This window comes from Apodemus sylvaticus, chromosome 4 (assembly GCF_947179515.1).
Source record: "Apodemus sylvaticus chromosome 4, mApoSyl1.1, whole genome shotgun sequence".
Taxonomy (NCBI): Eukaryota; Metazoa; Chordata; class Mammalia; order Rodentia; family Muridae; genus Apodemus; species Apodemus sylvaticus.
The window spans coordinates 34,895,913-34,913,230 of NC_067475.1; the positions used below are offsets into that span (position 1 = coordinate 34,895,913).

The 17,318-nt window shown below is 42.7% G+C and overlaps 1 protein-coding gene across 5 annotated transcripts in view; it reads left to right on the forward strand.

Annotated features, from left to right (window-relative positions):
• Positions 1-12,775, forward strand: part of Alpk1 (alpha kinase 1) — a 103,590-nt gene extending 90,815 nt beyond the window's left edge. For all 5 annotated transcript variants that reach the window (XM_052179268.1, XM_052179267.1, XM_052179271.1 and 2 more), the window contains 5 exons: positions 1,546-3,640; positions 5,872-6,025; positions 9,477-9,639; positions 10,419-10,605; positions 12,038-12,775. In XM_052179268.1, the coding sequence (XP_052035228.1) occupies positions 1,546-3,640; positions 5,872-6,025; positions 9,477-9,639; positions 10,419-10,605; positions 12,038-12,237 (2,799 nt within the window). In that variant the 3' untranslated portion in view covers positions 12,238-12,775. The remainder of the gene's footprint in view (positions 1-1,545; positions 3,641-5,871; positions 6,026-9,476; positions 9,640-10,418; positions 10,606-12,037) is intronic.
• Positions 12,776-17,318: the final 4,543 nt, after the last annotated feature.

Genomic DNA, 17,318 nt, shown 5'->3' on the forward strand with positions numbered 1-17,318 from the left:
CCAGGACAAGGGTTCCAAAGGCTGGCAGCAGGTCAGAATCACCTATGGAGATTTCCTAAAACACACGTATCCTGGGATCTCCTCTATGCCCAGTAAATGCAGATCTCTTAGATTAATATTACAAAAATCTTTCATTTTGAAATATAGTTAACTTTGGGATTGACAAGACGGCTTAGCAGTTAAGAACAAGCCCTGTTCCTGCAGAGAACCTGATTCAGGTTTCTAGCACCCACATCAGGTGGCTTGCAACAGTGTAACTCCAGCTCCAGGGTATTCACCAGCCTCTTCTGGACTCCTTGGGCATGAACATGTAAACAGACATACATACACATAACTTTTAACAATTAATTAAAGAATAAATATGGACAACTCTATATCTGCAATACTACACCCTTACCTTTCATCAACTTTGGATCAAAGTTTTTGCATCTGTACAGGACACATACACACTCTTTGTTCTTGTTTCTAGACAGTGAAGTATTGACACTGTGTTACATAAGTGATCTACAGATGCTATGTATGCATGGTTTACATGCATACTGTTTTATTTATACAAATACTGTAGGAAACAATGTAAAGGAAGGAAAGGGATGTTTTCCTTGTTGTTGTTGTTGTTGTTGTTGTTGTTGATGATGATGATGATGATGATAATGATATTGCTGTTGTTGCTTTGATTTGTTGTTATTGTTGTTGATGTTGTTGTTGTTGTTCACCTTTTTGCTAATAGTTCCAGAGGTTTCAATCTGTGGTTCATTGGCTCTATTACTTCGGTCCCACTACAGGAAAAAATATTATAGTAGCAGGAGTTATTAAGAACAGAAAGTTCAGCTTCAGTTCTGACAGGCATCTGACCTCCCTTTCCCCCTTTTATTTCAAACTCCTTCCTGTTCATTGGATTGTGCATCCCACCTTAAAGGTGGTTCTTCCACCCCTCAGGTTAGATTGTCTCTGGTGAGACTTCACAGAGTTCTCTATCCAAGCAAATAGACAATCCAACTCTCATAAACCATTTGTTAACATAACAAACAACAGCAGGATCTGCCATGTTCAGCCCACAAGCATCAGGGTCAGGGCAGGATGAAAACTAAAGATGACAATGTCTTACCCTCTGTGTCAGTCAGTGACTCAAGGCTCCGTCCCTTCTCACCCTCCAAAAACAAAACAAAAACTGAAACTTCACATCCCCTGTTAAGCATTCATGAACCTCCTTTAGGATGTCTGTGTTGTGCATTTCTTTTTCTGTAATATTTTAAGTGATTGTCCTCCGGGAATAAAAAGGTTTGCAGGATGTGGTGGTGCACACCTTTAACCTGCACTTGGGAGGCAGAGACAAGTGTGTTTCTGTGAGTTTGAAGCCAGCCTCATCTACATTGTGAGTTCCGAAATAGCTAGGGCTACATAAAGAGACCCTGTCTCAAATAAATAAATAAATAAATAAATAAATAAATAAATAAATAAATAAACAAATAAATAAGGGAGAAGTTTGTCCTGGTTCACATCTAGCACCCAGTGCAATATCTGACGTGCAGTTGCTGTTTTCCACAGAATATCCGCGGCACATGTTTGTTGTCATACAGCTGTTCTGCTGACTGCCCTCCAGGAATGAAAAGTGTATATCTGTGTGAAGCCAAAGAAGCTTTTGAGATTGGCCTCCTGACCAAGAAAGATGGCGAGCTGGTTAGTGGAAAGCAGGAGCTACACAGCCTCATCAAAGCTGCTTTCGGACTCGCCACGGTGCACTGCAGACTCCACGGGGAGACAGATGCAGTTCGAGCGGCAAGGCAGCTATGCAATGACGCTATGGGCAAGCTCTACACCTTCAGCCTTTCCCCCACAAGCCTGGACAGAGAAGCCCTGTCTCAGGAGATCATGTCTCTCATCAGCCAGGTGAAGGGACATCTACAAGTTCAAAGCTTCCCAAATTTAGATGACAGATCTTATGTCCCGGAGAGTTTCGAGTGTGGTTTAGATAGGCTCGTCTTACACGGGCATGTGGATTTCCAACAAATTCTTGAAACCTATTCCCAGCACCATACTTCAGTGTGCGAGGTGTTTGAAAACACTTGTGGGAACAGCAAGAGCAACCAGAGAGACACAAAACCAGAGGTCTGTATCACCACTCTAAAGACAGAAACAAACACAGCAGAGACAATGAGTGCTACTCTAGAGAGAGTGTGCTCCCAAGACAGCAAGAGTGCTGCTTCTTCCAAAATGTCTGATCAAGATCAAGAGAAGCGCAAAAGAGGAGGAAGGAGGAGCTGGACCCATTCCGAGGCATTTCGAGTCTCCCTGGATCAAGATATGGGCACTGAGACGGAGCCACCAAACCACAGCAATGGCGGGGCAGACGTTTCCAGCAAGTCTCTGAGAGACAGCTCTAGCTCTAGTTCTTGGAGCAGACTGTCGGGGCTCAGCTCTTCCACAAGCTGGGAGGAAGTTAGCTGCGCTGCTCAGGATATAGTAAGGAAAGAATCTAGTCAAGAAGAACATCTCGTGGACACTCAGTGCTCCACGGCAGAGTCTGAGGAGCCCAAGAGGGACGGAAGCCGAAGAGGTACATATGTATTGTTTTCAAAGCTCCATGGTGTCCCTCTTCAGACAACTGAAGATCACAACTTAGAGTCTTCTGAAAGGCAGCTACACAAACGCACACCCATTCTTCCTCTCAACACAACAGATATTTGTTTGGCCTCAGGGGCAGGGCTGGTAGAAACCCCTGAAGGATCTAAAAATACTTCTCTTCAGCCAAGTCGTTCATGCAGTTCTGATTCCTGGTCCTTGTCTAGTTCGGGCAGGTTCATGGATGTGACCACAAATCCTTCAGTTCGGGAAGAAGAAAACTCTGGAATAATTGGTGATTTCCCAGAATCCAAGTGTGACTTTAAAGACTGGCATGGAGAAAAGAATGGGGAGAAACTCACTGAAATATTCACAAGGCCTGAATTAACATTTGCCCCCTCCTCGGTCGACCCGGAAGGAGAAACAGCAGAAAGCACAGATGACGGACCATCACCCTCTCAGGCAGCCCTAGGATGTTTAGAAGACAGCCATTCAATGTCTACATGTAGGACTTTCTTTCTAGATGGGTCTATTCAAAATGCTGCCTCAGCAAAGACTGGCTGCCCAGTCAAAGACCAGACTGTCGACCCGGATGCGTCTACGGTGGATGAGGAGGGCCAAATGCTTGACAGCACAGAGGTTCACCCCATTAGCCAAGATGGCGCTCACAGGCCATGTGCTTTGAGGTCCAGTCAGAGTGAAGAGGGGCCAAAGTCCTTTGCAAATGGCTCCAGTCCTTCCCCTGACTTTGATGAGGACTGCAGCACCACCGAGGATGGGAAGGAACTTGGGAGCCTGCTGAAGAGCAGCCAGAACTCCAGCTCACTCTCACAGTGGTGGCTAAAATCACCAGCCTTTTCCCGCAGTTCGTCTGAGGGGGGAAGCTCCTGGTCTCTCCTGAACTCTAGCAGAAGTTCCTTCGTCTCATTGCCAGGACAGACCAGTCAGGAGATCCTTGAGGCTCGCACCCTACAGCCTGATGACCTTGAAAAACTTCTGGCAGGTGTGAGGCATGATTGGCTGCTTCAGAGGCTGGAGAATACAGGAGTCTTGAAGTCCAATCAACTCCAACAAGCGCACAGTGAGTACAACCAACCCTTTTAGTCTCTAGCTCCAGGCTGGAAAGCCTTGGGAAGAGGTTGCTGGATACCCCTGATCATAAAGGATGAACTTCGTGAATTGCCAGGAAAATTGCTTTTCTAGTCATGGACTTTCCTGCCTGTGAGAATCAAGATTTCAGAACCACATTTTTTTTTTCTGAGATAGGCCATTGGTTTTTGTTTTTAAACTAATTTAGGGCCAAAGTTTCAGAACATATTCCGCGTCCACCCTCTCCTCCTGATTCATCCATCACTGAATGTGAGCAGATACTTCATCTTCTCTTTCCAGCCCAGGGATCCAACTCTCATCACCCACTTGACTAGCTGAAGTCACTCCTTTCTCTCATCTGTGGATTTCTTTTAAGTATTTTCTTCCATTTACCCCTCCCAAATCACAACCCAGACACAGTTCTTTGATCACTCAGGTTTAGTTTGTTGTTGTTTTTAATGTATGTAAGTACACTGTAGCTGTCTTCAGAAGAGGGCATCAGATCCCATTACAGATGTTTGTGAGCCACCATGTGGTTGCTGGGAACTGAACTCAGGACCTCTGGAAGAGCAGTCAGAGCGCTTAACTACTGAGTCATCTCTCCAGCCCTGGTCACTCAGTTTTAATTTGAATATCAAAACAGGATCCATGTCTTCTGTGGAGTTCATGTTGACTTTTTCCCTGGAAAGAAGTCTTTCTTGCTTTGTGCTCTTCATTCTTGGTTTAAAATGAAGACAGCGTTACTTCCCCCCCCCCTTCTCCATCTTCTTCAATAAAATTGGCGTCTTTGTATAATAACCACATTTTTTAATGTGGTTTCTCTATCCTCCCATCCCCAATTCAAATGAGCAAGAAAACATGAGAGCAGGCTTCAATATGCAATCTAGAATCCCCGACACTTCTGGGAGCCTCTGAAGCAATATTATTTTATGTTTGTGTGATGTGCCCAAGGTGGTAAACTTGATCTTCTGCTGTTAAGTTGCAATCACATACTATATACCCCAGCTAGGTCTCTGGAAGTGTGTATAAACCTTCTTTTTCTATCTACTTTCATGCAGAAGCTCGTCTTAGTCTTTTGCCATAGTTTTTTCATATTTTCTTATTCGATATATTTTTTATTTACATTTCAAATGATTTCCCCATTCCTGGATCCCCCCTCCCCGAAAGTCCCATAAGCCCTCTTCCCTCCCCTTGTTTTTGTGATGCTAGTCATTTTTATTACAATGAGCCAGTCTTAATGTAGTTCTTTTTTCTCTTCTTTTTTATTATATATATTCTTTATTTACATTTCAAATGATTTCCCCTTTCCTGATTCTCCCTCCCCAAAAGTCCCATAAGCCTTCTTCCCTCCCCCTGTTCCCCAGTCCACCCCTTCCCACTTCCCTGTCCTGGTATTCTATACTGCTGCACTGAGCCTTTCCAGGACCAGGGGCCTCTCCTTCCTTCTTCTTGGGTATCATTTGATATTGAATTGTGTCTTGGGTATTCCAAGTGGCTAATATCCACTTATCAGTGAGTGTATAACATGAGTGTTATTATGATTGAGTTACCTCACTTAGGATGATATTCTCCAGTTCCATCCATTTGTCTAAGAATTTCATGAATTCATTGTTTCTAATGGCTGAATAGTACTCCATTGTGTATATATACCATATTTTCTGTAACCATTCCTCCGTTGAGGGACATCTGGGTTTTTTCCAACTTCTGGCCATTATAAATAGGACTGCTATGAACATAGTGGAACATGTATCCTTCTTACATGCTGGGGAACCCTCAGGAGTGGTATAGCGGGGTCCTCCGGTAATATCACGCCCAGTTTTCTGAGGAACAGCCAGACTGATTTCCAGAGTGGTTGTACCAGCTTGCCACCCCACCAGCAGTGGAGGAGTGTTCCTCTTTCTCCACATCCTCACCAGCACCTGTTTTCTCCCGAGTTTTTGATCTTGTCTCTTGCCATATTTAAGCGACCAAGAATCAAAAAATATTCTTTATTGACACTTATAAAGTGTCCCATTTTCATTGAACCAATTTTTTAATAGGAGTTATAAAAAAGGGCAAAATATAAGTTGGACATTTCTGATGAGGCAGTTAGGACTTGTGTTCAGTCAGCATTACCCATGATTCCAGTTTGAATTTCTGGGATTGCCAGGACGCTACAGGGAGCATGCAAAGTGTGCTTACTGGTTCAAAATGGTTTAAAGAAGCCTTACCTTTTTTCTCTAGGTGCCCTTCTGCTAAAGTACTCCAAAAAGTCTGAGTTGTGGACAGCCCAGGAGACTGTGGTGTATCTGGGAGACTACCTGAACGTGAAGAAGAAGGGCAAGCAGAGAAATGCATTTTGGGTCCACTATCTCCATCAAGAGGAAACCCTGGGGAGGTATTGCTTGAAAACATGTGTGTCGTCAACATAAGTCACGCTAATTTTCTGTTTGGTAAAGGAGTCACTCATGAGATTTTGAAAGGATTGAAATGTGGCCCAAATATATGACTTTAGATATTGACTTCTCCATCATTAGTCACCTGATAACAGCTTCCAGACATCACAGAATAATGCCAAATGCGTGTCTGGATGCTGTACATACATGATCTCAAGCCAACCAGGGAGGCAGCTTTAAGCTGTTAGAGAGATCTCTGTACAGAGATGGAAATTAAGCCACAGAAATGTTAAGAACTTGCCCAAAGTCATATATAATATATATATTAGAATGAGATGTTATAAATTGAACTGTGTTACGTCAAATCCATATGTGGTTGTTTCAGTATTCATATTGGGGAAACAAGAGCTGTTCCAACTGTAGTTAAGACAAAGTCTTGCTGGAGTAAGGTGAGTCCATAACCTAGCACAGCCAGGTCGTAGTCACTGTTAATTGGTGTAAGGTTAACTATAACCAGGACAACATGTACAAAAGAAAACATTTAATCGAGGGTTTGCTTACAGTTACTTACGTCCATCATAGCGTGAAGCATGGCGGCATGCAGGCAGTCATGGTCCTGGAGCTGAGGGCTTTATACCCTGGTTCACAGGGTGTAAAGAGAGGTGGAGAGAGAGAGGGAGGGAGGGAAGGAGGGAGGGAGGGGAAGAGGGAGAGAGGGAGAAAGAGAGGAAGGAAGAGGGAGGTGGAGGGATAGGGAGGGAGGGAAGGAAGGAGATGGAGGGAGAGGGACGGAGGGAGGGAGAGAGAGAGAGAGAGAGAGAGAGAGAGAGAGAGAGAGAGAGAGAGACTGCCTAGCATGAGATCTTGAAACTCAAAACCCACACACTTACTCCAACAAGGCCACACCTCATAATCCTTCTAATTCTTTCAAACAGCTCTACTCCCCCACAACTAAGAATTCAAATATCTGAGCTTATGAAGGCCATGCTTATTTAAACCACCACATCCGTGTTCTTTAGAAAAAGAAACTTGGAGGTAGGCCTGCACGCAGTGAGAGTGCATGTGAAGATTATAGCTTTGCTGAAGCAAGGCAAGGAGATCCCACAACCAGAAGCAAGGCCTAGGGCAGATCTTTCCTTGCTGCGTTTAGAGAAAGCAGGTACCCCACGGACTTTTGAATAGGGACGTCCAGGCGTCAGAACTATGACAGAATCTGATTCCTGTGTGTGCTTCAATATGGAAGCTAATGCACCAAGGTATCACAGGATGTTCTAAGACGAGAAATACATGGGATATGAGAAACATGCAGAACGGAATGAGGGTGTCTAAGACACGTCTGACTGGAAGAATATAATGGAGAAAAGAGAACAAAAGTGATGTTGGAGCAGAAAGTTTCTGACTACTTTCCAGAATTGCCAAAAGACACCGATCTTCAAAAACAAACATCAGATTGGATTCAAACAGGCTGTAAGAGGAAACGAAAGAAACAGGAAGGAAGGAAGGAAGGAAGGAAGGAAGGAAGGAAGGAAGGAAGGAAGGAAGGAAGGAAGGAAGGAAGGAGGGAGGGAGAAGGGAAGGGAGAGACTTCATACTTCCCCAAACAACAAACAATCTTAAATCTTACAGGCAACCAAAACAGCAAAGCAAAACTAGTCACATACAAAGAAATGTCCCTTAGATAGACAACTAACTTCCCTGTAGCAGAAATAACAATCATAAACAATGGAAGTCTCATGCTTGAAAGTATCTAATGGAAGTCACAATAAAGGCATTTGAGTATTAAGATAAAATTGACCGACCACAGGAGACCAATGCTAAATAATCTGGTGCTAAGGAAAAACAGCATAAAATGAAAGAAAATGTGTCTTCCTGTCCACAGGCTGATGACCCATAGTTCTAGAAGAATGTTCCAGAATGGCACCCTTCATGGGTAACCCTTTTTTGCACACTGCTTGCCTCAGGCAATAAATGAAAGCCTGTACATTGGTTTGAGCCCTCTGCCGACCTGCACTCGGCACTGGGATGTCACTCCCAGGATGCTCCTCTCTGTGATGCTCTCTGATACCACAGAGGCTCCACCTGTGAGTGCCCTTCCCACTCCTCAGGAGTCTGAATGGCTAGGACTGTAGCCTCCTAGAGTATATTAGATTCAGAGATTTCCGATGCAAGTTTGCCTCATGGTGGTCTATGATGCTGACAAATTCCCTCTGATTTTGTAGGTCCCTCCAAATACGTGTAACATTACTAATAAATGCATACTAACTTATAGCAAGTATTAATTACTACAGTGGCATGTGGTACTGTAATTATGTATTATTTAATTATTTACTACCTTGTATAGTCTCTGTCCAATTACACTTGAATAATTGCCCTTGAAAGTTACATATCTAATAGCTCACAGTAGGTCTTGCTAAAACTGGTATTCGCAGAATGAAATAATCATTTTAAGAGAGGAATAGGGGAGGCTTTATACTGACTAATTGAGACATTAAGGGCACACTGCAGATGAAAGTGTCAGGCTACAGAGTCCAACCATACGCCAGTACACCAATATGAGTCACGGATTACACACAAGAATGAAGAACACATTGGCTGGATAGTTTCCTTCCATATTCCATATCATTCAGGTCAGCTAACATGTGCTGTGCTCTCTTGTAGATGTGGCTGTTATAAAATTATTTAGATCTGAAGTTAAGACAGTTGATATTGATTAGATAAGAAATAGACATTATCTTTTCTAAAAAGAGATTTATTTATCGTATGTATATGAGTACACTGTAGCTGTCTTTAGACACACCAGAAGAGGGCATCAGAGCCCATTACAGATGATTGTGAGCCACCATGTGGTTGCTGGGAATTGAACTCAGGACCTCTGGAAGAGCAGTCAGTGATCTTAACCGCTGAGTTATCTCTCCAGTCCCTGGAATTATCTTTTAGACTGCATGTTTCTCCTTTTTTTCATTTATTTATTTATTTATTCATTCATTCATTCACTTTACATACTGATCACAGGCCCCACCCTCTCCTTCCAGTCCCTCACGCACACACAGTTTCTCCCCCCATCTTTCTCTAAGAAGAGGGAGCCCCCTGGGTATCAACTTACCTTGGCACATCAAGTCACTGCAGGACTAGGCGCATCCTCTCCCACTGAGTCCAGACAAGGCAATCCAGTTAGGGGAAGAGGATCACAGGCAGGCGGCAGAGTTATGGGCAGATCCCGCTCCAGTTGTGGGAGAATCCACATGAAGACCAAACTGCACATCTACTACCCATGCGTCGGGCCCTAGGTCCCGCCCTTGCTTGCTCTTTGGTTGGTGGTTCAGTCTTTGGGAGCCCCCAAGAGTCCAGCTAGTTGACTCTGTTGGTCTTCTTGTGGGTCCCTCCATCCTTCTTATTTAGCCAATAGTGAAGATTGGCTTCACGTGTTGCTGTGTGGGTTCTGTTCATCCGTAGATACGTTGGGAAGGAATACAAGGAGCGGAAGGGGCTCCGGTACCACTTCGCTGATGTGGAGCGTCAGATGACAGCACAGCACTATGTGACAGAGTTTAACAAGAGACTCTACGAGCAAAAGATTCCAACGCAGATATTCTACATCCCGTCTACAATATTGCTGGTAAAGCATGAGTTTGGTTCATTAAACAAGCCTGCAGCTGGATATTAGATTTCTATTAGAAGTCTACTTCTAACATGGTCCAGTAAGATCTTACACATCTAGTTCTTAGTCTCCTTCCTCTGTGTTATCAACTCCATCCTATTAAAAAAAAAATAGGTGAAAAGAATGACAATCTGCCCCATCCAGAACATTCATTTGTACTGCGTGGGTGATGTCAGAGTCTCTGCTGCACCCAGCGTCTGGTTAAGTTGGCCTTCTTACTGGACTTTCCTTTGTGTCGTGCCTCTCAACAAAAGGACCTTCAAGGTTGTATTTTGTACAAATTATTTCCTCAGCATGGAACATAAACCCCTTGTTTTGTATTTCCTTCTATCTTTGCAACCAAGTGATGAGAAACTGTACCTTAAACATATTCATCAAGGAAAAACCATAAACGCTTCATTTTCAAAGAATTGTCATTGTTAGGCCCAGTTTGTCTTCTTAGATTTCGTCCCAAGCTGTCCTCTATCTTGTATTTCAGAGACATTGAAACCAATCCCTCTTCACTAAACATCATGGAATAGAAAGTAATTCTGGGGACGTTGTATTTATCGTATCATTTAACCATTTTGACAAAACTAAGGAGTAATTATTATTCCTCTTAGGCCTAACTCTGAGGAAATTGAAGTCTAGAATAATAAATGTCCATGGCAACAGCTCAGTGCACACAGAGCTCTACCCCACTGCAGAGACTGTGGTGTTTATCATTGTGAATACTACCTCCCATCTCTATGTTGCAGATTTTGGAAGACAGGACTATAAAGGGATGCATCAGTGTGGAGCCTTACATACTGGGAGAATTTGTCAAGCTATCAAATAACACAAAAGTAGTCAAAACTGAGTACAAGGCTACAGAATATGGCTTGGCCTATGGCCATTTTTCTTATGAGTATTCTAACCATAAAGATGTTGTGGTTGATTTACAAGGTATGTAAAATAAGGGTTTAGTTTTTTTAATTCTGAATATTGCAACTGATTTCACTATCATTAATCATATACCACAGACCATTCTATGAGCAGGGTACTGTTTAGAATTAAGGTAAGTGATTTTGCTGTATGTAGCAAATGATTCCCAAGTGACTTACGCACCTTGATCTGTGGTCTCTTGGGCTCAGTTGCAGAACGGTCCCTACAGACTTCCACTCACTTGAGTGGATGCAAGTGAAATCAGTTTCTTACTACTGCATGTCACTTCAAAATTCTCTCAAGTTCTTCCATGGGGCTGGAGGATGGCTCAGTGGTTAAGAATCCTTGCTGTCCTTATATAAGGCCTGGGTTCAATCCCAGTGCCCACGTGGCTAGCTGCTCATGGCTGTGACTCCAGTTCCAAGTTATTCAACACTCTTCCACAGGCAAATTAATAATGAATTAATTGAATTTAAAATCATCCCTGATTTTTTCGTCTAGCCCTTTATCCATTGTGAAAGCTAATAATTGAGTTTCATATTTGGAAATATGAAACAAGAAGCTGTGTGTACTTAGACTTGACTTTCAGCATTAATATTAGCGATTTTTTTCAGTTTGTTGGTTATTGTATTCATGATAATTCATGTCAGAGACTATTCTAGCAAGAGATCCTCAATTCTCAGGTCTTCCTCTCTAGCAATTATAGCTGTCACACTGTATACTTTACATATCCATAGTTCATTATCTCTCTTTATGAGAATGTTTGCTCAATTGATACAAACATTTTTGTTTATATCATTCACTACTGTGTACCTTGTATATAAAAATGTACAGTTTCTGTACTCAAGACATAAGTGTGGGGTAGGCAAGAAAAATATAGGATCTAGTGAATAAGGCATAAAGAAACTTCTAAATCAAGACAAATGCTCAACGATGAGATTTTAGTAATTTTTTTAAAGATTTATTTATTTTATGTATGAGTACACTGTAGCTGTCTTGAGACAAACCAGAAGAGGGTGTTGGATCACATTAAAGATGGTTATGAGCCACTATGTGGTAGCTAGGAATTGAACTCAGAACCTCTGGAAGAGCAGTCAGTGCACTTATCCTCTGATCCATCTCTTCAGCCCCCATGAGATTTTAGTAATTATTCTAAATTAACATTATGCTTTACAATTTGGTGACTGTTCAGTATCTCAGTATTTCATACTTGACATATGTTGCAATGTAATATTCAGTTCTCTTCCTTAAATTAGTAATTAGGATATGTGTCTCAAATGCCTGGGTAGAAATGTACTAAATATAAATCACAGGATGATCAATTTTTAAATGTATCTCTTTAAGCATGCACGTGTGCATGTGTATACATGTGTGTATGAGTGTGTGTGTGTGTGTGTGTGTTTGTTGGCATCTGTAGGGTATATGGTGCTCATATGTATTCATTCTCTTTTAGGCTGGGTGACTGGTAATGGAAAAGGCCTCATCTATCTCACAGATCCTCAGATTCACTCTGTAGATCAGAAAGACATTACTACAAACTTTGGAAAGCGAGGAATATTTTACTTCTTTAATAACCAACATGCAAGCTGTAATGAAATATGCCGTCGTCTTTCTCTGACTAGACCTCTACTAGAGCAAACAAGTAAGATATAGGCTGTGGGTTGGGAGCTCGACGAGCCTTCCTTCAGGAGCCTAGCTAGCATCAGACCTGCCTCCTTCTGGGCATATAGAGCAGGGCACGTATTGACATATTGATTGATTGGGCCAATGGATGATTCCAGCCACTGACTTATGAGAGGAATTCACAAGTGTCAATTTCAGGCCTACACTTGCTTGCCAGGACGAGATCCTGCAGACCTTGTTCCCTCTGACACAGGGACCTGTCTGGAGGCTGTCCTGGGCTCTACAGTTGTATATGATGTTTGAGGTCCTGAGTTGTATGAAGACAACATAGGAAAGGGCCCCAACTAACCCACAATGGATGCGAACCTCAGCTGAAAACAAACTGCTGGCCTGGAGAGATGGCTTAGTGGTTAAGAGCACTGACTACTCTTCCAAAGGTCCTGAGTTCAAAATCCCAGCAACCACATGGTGGCTCACAACCATCCATCTGATGCCCTCTTCTGATGTGTCTGAAGACAACTACAGTGTACTTACATATAATAAATAAATCTTTTTTAAAAAAAGACAGTAGGAGAAATTCTTTTTAAAGAAAGAAAGAAAGAAAACAAACTGCTTTCATTAAGCCATTTTGATTTTGGTTTGGTTTGTTGTTGTTTAGTAGGTTGGTTATGGTTTGGTTTGGTTTTTTTTGTCTGTTTGGAGAGTTTTGGTTATTATCTGTTAAAACTGATACCATGGCTGCTTTCGTATTAACTAGAGAGTCCTTTGTAAATTTAAAAGCATCCAGGCTCCTGAAAAGTTTTCCTTTGTTGTTTCTCTTTTAGTATTTGCCATTTTGTAAAACTGTCACCCACATAGACTTTTTTTAACTGAGCTGACATCACCAATCTTTATTTCATGTGTGCGTGTGATACCGGATATTTCTGTGTTCTCACTTTCTTTCTGGTTCTTCCATGTTTTCTTCTAGTGTATTTCATATCTATGAAAGTATGGTGGAAGAATAGTCACAGACCACGGGGTAACCACAGCCTATTGCTGTCCCCATACGTCTTCGTCAAAGATTGATACTTGTGATTTTCTGCTGAAAGAATTGTATAAATGCTCAGTGGTGCCACCCACTTTTAGGGTATGTCTTCTCACCTGGGTTAACACAATCTAGGAACTCTCTCACAGACAGGCTTGGAGCTTTGTCTCCTAGATATTTCTAAATCCTGTCAAACTGACTATCAAAAGTAACCATCACATACTGTGCTAAGGTTATCTGGGATGAGAGGTGGTCATCAAGGGGTACCACTGAGTTTGTGTGGAAGGATGGACAGAGAATTGTATATCCTAGAAAGAAGACAAAGCAGAGAAAGCAAGCGTGACAGACTGGAGGGATGTGACAGCCAACAATGTCAAGGAAGAGAGAGTGGCAAGCAGAAAAAAGAAAATGGGCAGCCACTGAGAAAGAAAAGCATCAGATGACATCACAGGGTAGAGCGGGTGAGAGGGTGGGGTGGGGGTCACGCCAAAAGTACAACCTCTATTGGAACAGAAAACAGCTACTAGCAGAATGGGCAGGGGCCCAGTGTCGGAAGTCCTCCCAAGGGCTCTGGTTATATCACTTTCTAGGATCCCAGGACTGCCCCAGGGTATCTTCCCTTGCACAAGAAGACTTTGCAACAGCTGCAAAGCCTTGGGTGCTGAGGGGTGTGCATGTGGAGAGCACCTCTGTGAGCACCAAGCAGCCCCTTTCAATTTACAATTAACCTAAATTTTGCTAAGCCCTCCATCAAGAGCATCCTCCAATTCCATCCATTATGTTCCAATACAAGATTGTATTCTTTATTGCTGGATAATATTCCAGATGTATAAAATCAGGAGCCTGATTTGGCTGTCTCCTGAGAGACTCTGCCAGAGCCTGTCAAATATGGAAGTGGATGCTCGCAGCCAACCATTGGACAAAGCACAGGTTCCCCAATGGAGGAGTTAGAGAAAGGACTCAAGGAGCTGAAGGGAATTGCAACCCCGTAGGAAGAACAACAATATCAACCAACCAAACCACACAGAGCTCCCTGGGATTGAACTATCAACCAAAGAGTACACATGGAAGGGCCCATGGCTCCAACCACATATGTAGCAGAGGATAGCCTTGTTGGGCATCAGTGGGCGGGGAAGCCCTTGGTCCTGTGAAAGCTAGATGCTGCAGAGTAGGAGAATTCGAGGGTGGGGAGGCTGGAGTGGGTAGGTGGGGGAACACCCTCATAGAAGCAGGGGGGAGGGGGGATAGGAGAGGAGGTTTCTTGAGGGGAAACCAGGGAAACCAGGAAAGGGGATAACATTTGAAATGTAAATAAATAAAATATCCAACGAAAAAAATCAGTGTCTTTGCTAAAAGTATGACCATAATCAGGTCTGCAATAACATTCTGAGGCCATTTAGGACCTTTGACTATGGACCGAGCATTAGATGAAATTGCCAAGTACTGAGATGTCCGGGTGACGGAGAGCAAAGCAGTGGGGGAAGGGCTCAGAGCATCATCTTTCTCTTGCATCCGCACGGAACCGGATGAGGGGCACATAGGCTATGTCTTTATTCCAATGTAAAGAGTGGGAATCTTCTCCCTAATGCCACTAATGACCTTATCTCTTTCAACACAGCCTTTGCTGCAACATTAAGTTCCGTGATGCTCCTTTTGTCTTCAAACTATACATTTTGTTTCTGCCTCGATTGCTCTTTTTCTGTTATAGATCTGTATAGCATTTGTTAGTAATAACTATGTGGGTGGACTGGAAAGATGGCTCAGCAGATAAGAACACTGGCTGCTTTTCCAGAGAACCCAGATTTCATTCCCAGAACCCACAAGGCAGCTCACAACCATCTGAAACTCCAGTCCTGGGTGATTGATTCAATTCCCTCTTCTAGCCTCTGAAAACACAAGTATGTATGGGACATATAAACATGCATGTAGACAAAACACCTATACACATAAACTAAATAATAATAATAATAATAAAACCTATGACATAGATTTAATGTTATGCTGCCTTGAAATAATAAAATAAAATAATAACAATCACAACAAAAATAATAATAATAACTGTGCCATAGATTTAATATTATACTGACCTGAAATTGCCTCCACCAAAGAAATTACTTGATTTTTTTTAATTTAGTCTTAGACAAGTTCTTAGGAAAGAGAAAGAAAGCAGTCAGATACTTTGACAATATATCACAGGAACAGTTTCTAGAGAAGTTGTTAATATTGTTTTATTCTGAAGCCTCTTGAACTAGACCTCCACTGTCTACACTGCTCTCAGCACTACCGCCTCCCAGTCCGCTACTAGAATGGCCTGTCCACTCACAGACAAGGACACAGAATTGAAGCTCCGTTTGTCCTTTCATTGTGGTCTCTGAGAAAGTCTTGGGTCAGCCTGGCTCTCAGCACATACACACACACACACACACACACACACACACAACAATGTAAGTATGTCATTGCTGGAAAATGTTAAGCAAAATAATCTTGACTCAGACAAATCTGTCATGCTATCTCCAAATGAAAGGCTCATAAAGTAAACAAACTTACAGTCTTTGGAAGTTTTAAAACTTAAGTACTCACTAGGCCTCCTTCCCAGGGTTGCAGAAGCATTTAAAATTGCTGGGACAGATCCTCTCTGACCAGACTGGGGGAGCTTTCTGGGAGCTAGCTCTAAGGATACAGCCATCACTCATGCTGGCATGGACTTTGAGTCACACATGTTCCTGTAAGCATCTCCAGTAAACCACATGAAGCTAGATTTGAGTGGGGTAGACAGTGCTATGCCTGGGGGTGAACAGACATCTGTTTACATCTCCCCAGGAAAGCCACAATCAAGTCACTAAGGTGACGCCATCTTATTCTGACTCCATGTTGTATTTGCTTAGACATTCTTCTTATCTCTACCTCAGACAGTCGTATCTGCCTTGGCAACACATTTGAGATTCCCATCACTTTGGTCCTGATCCTGATGTAGTAACCAAACTAATGTAAACTAACTGAAGAAGATATGAAGCAAAAGTCACTGTCACAGAATGTCTGAAGTAATTGCTTTTGTCCAGAACCAAGACCCTCATCCAACTTGGATGTGAGGTATGCTGTTTGTGAGCTTGGCTTTAAAAACACTTGATCTCTGAGCTTCAACCCCAAGAGACTTCACTGCATGAGCCCATTCTTGGTTACCAGCTAGGAAAGGACTCATATACTCTTAGTCAGCATGGCTATCTGTATCTTTCTTTTGTGTATTTTTTTTTTTTGGATTTAATTTTTTCAAGACAGGCTTTCTCTGTGCAGCCCTGGCTGTCCTGGAACTCACTCTGTAGACCAGACTGGCCTTGAACTCAGAAATCTGCCTGCCTCTGCCTCCCAAGTGCTGGGATTAAAGGCGTGCACCACCACTGCCTGGGCGCTTTTGTGTATTCTTAGAACACAAAAGTTATGTAGGGGAGAAGGATAAAACTTTCTGGAGGAAAATGTCTTCCCTAAGAGCCTTATCACAACCTGCAGAAGCTTACTTTAAGTTCTAACAATAACTGAATAGCCACCGCTGTTCAGCCAACATCAATGCTGATCTAAAATTGGACCATCTTATCCATACTGCAGGTGAAGTCTAAATGTCTTTCTGTTATTTATCTTATACAATGCAATGACTATCACAAATAATATTTTTAAATTAGAAAGGCCAACAAACTGCATTTATTGACTACCTTGCTGTTTGTGTAGATTGGAAACCGGGGCTGGCTTAGGATATAGTTCAGACTAGGGCGTCTGAGAGGTGACAGTTGGGCTGTCAGTGGGACTGTAGTCATCAGAGGGTTTGTTTAGGCCTGGAAAATATACATCCTCTCACATCTCACACAGCCATTGGTAGTAGGAGGTCAGAGGCCTTAGTTCCTCCTCCTCCTCCTCCTCCTCCTCCTCCTCCTCCTCCTCCTCCTCCTCCTCCTCCTCCTCCTCCTCCTCTTCCTCTTCCTTCCACAGGACCTGACAGTTTGCTTCAGGCTGAGTGAGAAATTCCAGGCCAGATGGATAGAAGCTAAAGCACATATAGTACCTCACCCCAGAAATTACAGCATCACCCTCACATTGT